A 6,456-nucleotide genomic window follows, 5' to 3' on the forward strand; every position below is an offset into this window, starting at 1 on the left:
CTTGAGGGGTGCCCTAAAGAGGATGATGCTAAATAATAATGAATGATGTTTGTACAGGATTTTATCAGATGCAGAATGTCTCTTCATTGTAAAATTCAAGGGGTGGATATTACAAAATATAAGAATTATATTCTAACTGCAATTTACATACATACATTCACAATCAGGAAGGCAATGGCTAAAAAACATTTGGGATGTATCAGACTCTAACTGATATTTTAAAAGTCGAATGTCTATAAAGGCGGTCAACAAATTGCTAAAAGAAGGCAAGTACAAGTGCTCATCATAACTTTGATGACAGACATGGCAATATGGCAAAATTGGCAAAAAGGACAAACTATATAGAAAGCAATGGATAGAAGAGAAGAGCGGTGCAGATACGACCCACTTGAGGGGACAGACGTATAATAGCGTCATATATGTCCTGTACCACAATACAGACATGGGCGTTTAATCCTATTTATCTGGTCTGGTAAACACCCCTACAGGGCAAAATTAAGAAAAAATAAAGCGTTAAGGCACGATGACGGAACTTTGTGGCAGTGATTAAGTGAGGACTTTTAATCCTTTTTATCTAGTCTGGTAAACACGTCTACAGGGAAAAATTAAGAAATGTGCAATAATGGCAATTGGCCCGTAGACATTCTAGCCTTGTTTGGCACTTCATGGGTGTTGCCATTCATTGTGTCCACTTTCCTTCAAATCCCTATTCTGCCAAGAAATAACCAGACTTTCTCAAGTGTTACTAAGTTCAAGACGAGGTGGAAGACACTTTCTATGCAAGAGGAAATGTTTTTTTTTTCCAGCAAAGTCGAAAACATTTCATTAGATCAAAAATTTCATTTTCCGCAGTAGATTAAATCGCTAAAATAAATGATCGCAAAAGCGTAAAATGGCAAAAATAAATGGTTCTACAGTCATCAGCAGCCACATTGCTAAACATATATTGTTGTCAGAAATTACTTAATTTTTGTTTTTATTTCTAAGTTTCTGACGTTCATTGAAGACTTTAGTTTTAATGGCTTGAACCTTATTTTTGACATCAGGAAGAATCTTTGGATACTGGTCCAAAAAGCACTGCACCACATTCTTGCCTATAACAACAAAAATAAAAATAATTATTTAGTTATGATCTTTTATAAATTAGTAGGCATTGTGTACATCATTTTTTTAAACTACTAGGGCGTACATCATTTTTTAAAACTACTAGGGCAAACTGATATACCATGATTTTGTATGCTTTGACCATGAAAAAATAAATATGTGGCCTCTGAGTTTGTGAAAAAAAAGCATATACCCAATTATTATTTATTTTAATCGCCTACATTAAGTAGTTTCCACATGAATTTATAAATAAACATAATTTTTCTTGTTGCTTTTGATCCATTTCGAAAACAAATTATAATGACTTTATTATCTGTGCCACTTTGTTTGCACTAGTACAACTGGAAGTGGGGGTGTGGAATGCGATGACCAATTAAAGGGATTTAAGACATTTAATCAGAATGAATCTTTTGGGAAAGTTTAAACCAAATTACAAGAAATTAAAATTTTTTGAAGATCCAATTTTAGTAGGGTGTACATTTGAGGGCCATCTACATTTTCTAATATCCCAGACCTAAATATTTAAATTGACCTATAAATGGACCTAAATGAAACAGTCCAATATAATTTGTCATAGTCCAATAAAGCAAAGATTAAATTTTTGTTACAATCCAGAGTGGATATGAGGACGATTCAAAAGAAACGTCCTAGAACAGATATTTTAAAAACTGATCAACTGTTCTGATTAAAACTTTTTAGAAGATAACAAAGTTGCAAAAAATAAATTATGAAATTTTGGTGACAATCCTAATTCAGGTGTGAATTTTAGAGTAAATTATAAGTATAACGCCCTGCAGTCTAAATAATTTGCCTTGGTTTAGTAAAGGAATCACTAAATTTTGTAGAACGTCTGGAGTACACTATGGCTAAGTGTAAAAGTGATTCATTTCTCCATTTTACTTACCGGCAATGACCCTTTTGCATTTTCCGAGTCATCATGCATGTAGCTGTTAAAATAATTTGTAACATACATAGTGTCGACAGCAGACCACCTCGTAAATGAACGGCCTGTAAATGTATAAAAAAAAAAAAACACACCTCAGTTTCTATACACCGGTCCGATGAATTACCAAATATAGAATTACCCAAATGACATTGACTGCTTAACTCTCTAAAGTCAAATTTCATCCAAGTCAAAACATTTTTCACTGGCATTTTGGATTTAACTTAGGCAAGTTAAACTTTAGAATTACCCTAATGATACGGAATTAAAAATAAAAATGGAGCAGTTTGCTATCATTTTTTGACAGCCCAAGTGACAAAAACAAACAAACAAACAAATAATAGATGCTTATTACACTGAAGCCCTGAATTCCCACTAGGTTATTACAGTGTTAAGATATAATTTTTCTTAGGAAATTTAGCTGTATTATAAAGTTAAAAAAAAAAGACCTTCTGTACATTTCTCTGATGTCTAATATTGTAATGAAAAATTTTGGCAGGCATTAGCCATATGTCAAGCACATTGTTAATGGTAATGGTTGAAACTACAGGATTTTCATTACGATACCTGATGATGGCTTCACAGACGGTTTTACTTTGGCAGCCGCTGGAAAAAAGAATGAAAAAATGTTTATGTAAAAAAAATGTTGAAAGTACGATAGTTCAATATTTTAGCTTATTCACAGCCACTACTCGGCATTAATTAATCAAATATCAAAGTTACAATATTAGAATAGCACCCACTGAATGAAGTCTGTAGTTTAAATATTGATAACTTAAATATTGAAAGTTAAATTCATCATCATGTGATTATAAGCCTTGATTTTAGGACAGAACAAATTTCTTCAGCATACCTGAATGACAAGTACGCATCATAGTATCACGCTCAACTGTAGCACAAGGTACAGCATCAGAATTCACTCCTGAAACAAAGTTTTAACAATATGAGGCATGTTGTGCCAAAATGGCTAAGTTGTAGCAAAAATTGAAATTCAAGTTATTGGTATTTTCATATACCTGAGTATGTGGTCTTTAAAATGAGGGGTCATTCATTAAAATTGGACATTCCAAGCTTAAGTTATAGGAAAGTGAAAGTATAGTACTCTTAGAGTCAAGATAAACATGATTTTGAGTAATTGCCTTTCAAAGTTATTTGTGCATACATTGTTTAATAGAATCAACTATCAAAATAATGTTGAATAAACCATTTGTTGACCACTTCCAGTGAGAGCTAGGTCTATCAGATTTGCTCTTGAGGATATTTCCCATACGATTAAAATCGTAACGGTACTGGGTTTGGTCTACAGGAGCTCGTGTTTCGTACAGGTCATTCGATTCATAGAAAAAGCCTTTAATAGTGAAAGCGTACCTGTCATTAGCCGTAGTAGCCTAGGTCAATACATAACACCGGCTGTATAAAATTTATTATAAAATTGTAAATGTTAATCTTATTATTGTAGTAGTGATACACTATGTACACGGTTTAGTTATTGTTATTTATTCGAACATTATTTAAATATATAAATTTAATGTATTGTTTAAGTATGAATTACTATGTCCGTGTTAAATTAATCTTATCTATTAAAATTGTATATTTAAATAATATAGTAATACTAAAAGGCACTGATAGCCGAGGTCTAGCCTAGACTAGCCCTAAAACAAATGAATATGTGAGTGTATAAAACTATGAAAAATATGAAGAAAAAAAACGCAAAAATTGTGAAAGAATAAACTACATCTGGCTTGTGCTACAATTCTCAGTTGATGGTAATATTTTTGCTCTGAAAAGAACAGTTTGATTATAATGTCCTATCGTTTCTGTTAGTAAATACTAACCATTCAGTATTAGGCACAATATATAAAAATTTAAGTTGTATACTAAAATAAAAATAGGCCATAGTGCATATCCGACATGTAGAGCAAAGCCAGATAGGGCCTAGGCCATATGTGTGTGTTTGTTTGTTTGTTTGTTTAATTTATTTCTCCACACACATGAGCATATTAACATACATAACAAAACTTAATAGTAAAACCAACTAAGAATAATAGTACATTCAGAATAAGTGTGTGGAAGGAGGCCAAAATAAGTTTAGAATAAAACTTTAAGCCGTGGCCACCAGTTAAAAATATATAGAAATACAAAAATATAAACACAAAATAAATATATATATATATACACATATTCATATACATACATATACATACATACACACATACAGTACATATATATACTGTATATATATACACACACACATACATATACAAACAAACGTACATATATATATGTGTTAGTGGTGCTGATAACAGCTGTGCATTCAAACCTTAAGCTTCAGTCTTTACTAAGCAGGAATTCCATTTTGCTCAAACGTATATATAGGCCTATGCATTTATTCTTTTCTCTTATACCGTTTTTACGTTTACGGTATACATAACACTGATTCAGAAACAACGTCCTATTTAGAAACCACGACAGCCAAGTTATTTCCCTCGCAATGTATTTTCCCCCTTGACAAGTTCTTGTGATTGCTCAGTACGATTGAACCATATGACTGACTTTTAATTACTGAAACAAAAAGTGGGTTCTACTCTAATTTAATATAAAAATGAGGCATTTTCATTAAAATAAAACCCTTATGAAAAGATCAGATAAAGTTACATACGAATTGATAAAATGTATGTGTTTTCTTTAGGTGTTAGCGAGCCTAAATTTTAGAAATTTTCCTTATACAAATTTGAGTAATGCCACCACTTGTATTTAGGGACCCAGTTTGCAGCGCTCGTTCTGCACTACTGTGCTCCAAACACTTGTGCAATTCCTTTCAGCAAGTAACTAATCATAATGAAGGATCTATATTGGGAGATATTTCAAACCTAGAGCTCCCCTTTAATTATTTCTACTGTAGCTTCACTAAGCCAGGACTTGAGATAATTTGTACACAAATGCACGGACACGGGTGGAAAACTTAAAACCATTCACTATCATAAACACCATCAGTCAAGCATTCCATAATAATTATTAAAAAAATTATCATTATCATATTAGAAATATGAACTAATTGCTGCAAGTATCTTGTATTGGGACATTTGTTTTTTTAATATAGGTAATAAAAGCACACAAAAAATCCAACTGATAACTAAATTAGGCCAAATTACATGAAGAAAGAAGTCAAACACAAAAAATCAAGCAAACAGAAGCATGCCGTCATACCAGTGAATCGGACTATCATGCTTGAGAGATTTGTTGACCCCGTGAGAGGCAATCGTGGCTTTGGATGGATTTTACATTTTCTTAATTTCCGATAAAACTACCCAACCAATCATAGTTTTATATCAGCTTCAAGCTTATTATAGGCCATGGGGTGAAGCTCAAAAGACGTCTAGAAAACGAATTCCGTTCCGATTTTTTCATTATAAAAAATTTAGGCCTACAATAGTTAAGTAATATGTCTTGAATCAAATATAAAAAGTTAGACAAAAATATCTTCTGCAATTTTAAGAAAATTACCGTTTTATTACGTTCCTAGGCTGCTGGTCGTCGGAAAACACACCGCGATACAGCGGTGTAGAAGCACGTCGCGATCATACCATGAGCTGTCCACTTGCGTCATCTCGCATAAAATCGCGTCATTTTAGGTCAAATCGTGTCAAGTAATGTCGGATTGCGTCAGTACACGTCAATTCGCGTCAACTTACAGTATAATTAGTAATGAGAAATTTCAACAAAAAAACCTATTTTATTATTGTAATTGCAATTATTTGATATTCTTTTCAAAACAATAATTGTGTAACAATTTAAAGAAAATGTATTGGTATTTTGACTTCTTTTGACTCCTGTGGTCTTCCTTTTGACAATGTGTCTGCATGTTCCCTGTATGTGTACAAAAGTACACACTTCATTCTTACAGTATTTTTGGATTCATATTCCTTTTTTAAAATTATTGTATTTATTTTACTTTCAAATTGTAATAAAGGATTAAATGTGGGGAAATTTAAACTTGATGCATTGTTATGATGTGCATGGATGTATATTTGTTTTGTATACACATCTAGATGTGTATAAGAATTGAAATTTAATACGTAATATGAAAAATTCATATTTATTTCTCAAATATTCTGAGAGCTTATACAATATATAACTCTATATTTATGTACTGTACACGTGTTATACATCTTAATAAAAGCTTCTTGTGCTCTAGTGAGTCTGTTACTTTTAAAATTTTCTATATAATACTTAATAAATAAATACAGTGAAGCGTTTCGCAGTCCTTTGTCGTTGTGAGATTATTCTCATGGTTCTAAAGTTCGCAAGGGTTACACCGTTACATTATACAGTACTTTTTTAACATTTGTACATCATACATAATAAATAAAAATAGATAATGCTTTACATACTCCTGTGTCATTGTGTGT

General features: G+C 32.0%; 1 protein-coding gene across 5 annotated transcripts in view; it reads right to left on the reverse strand.

The window, feature by feature from the left end:
• LOC117117858 overlaps nt 1-5,027 on the reverse strand; it is a 6,526-nt gene extending 1,499 nt beyond the window's left edge. Inside the window, exons 1-5 of one of the 5 annotated variants that reach the window (XM_033262331.1) lie at nt 4,368-4,383; nt 3,416-3,457; nt 2,901-2,969; nt 2,615-2,653; nt 2,009-2,112 (exon numbers count right to left, since the gene is read on the reverse strand). In XM_033262331.1, coding sequence (XP_033118222.1) covers nt 2,009-2,112; nt 2,615-2,653; nt 2,901-2,969; nt 3,416-3,422 — 219 coding nt within the window. In that variant the 5' untranslated portion in view covers nt 3,423-3,457; nt 4,368-4,383. Of the gene's footprint in view, nt 1-6; nt 1,095-2,008; nt 2,113-2,614; nt 2,654-2,900; nt 2,970-3,415; nt 3,458-4,367; nt 4,387-4,452 lie in introns of those variants that run through there. The other 4 variants (XM_033262328.1, XM_033262329.1, XM_033262327.1 and 1 more) reach the window with 4 other exon arrangements.
• Nucleotides 5,028-6,456: the final 1,429 nt, after the last annotated feature.

Source organism: Anneissia japonica, unplaced genomic scaffold (assembly GCF_011630105.1).
Source record: "Anneissia japonica isolate Jap-2015-1 unplaced genomic scaffold, ASM1163010v1 scaffold25740_len10376_cov140, whole genome shotgun sequence".
In the NCBI taxonomy this organism is placed as follows: domain Eukaryota; kingdom Metazoa; phylum Echinodermata; class Crinoidea; order Comatulida; family Comatulidae; genus Anneissia; species Anneissia japonica.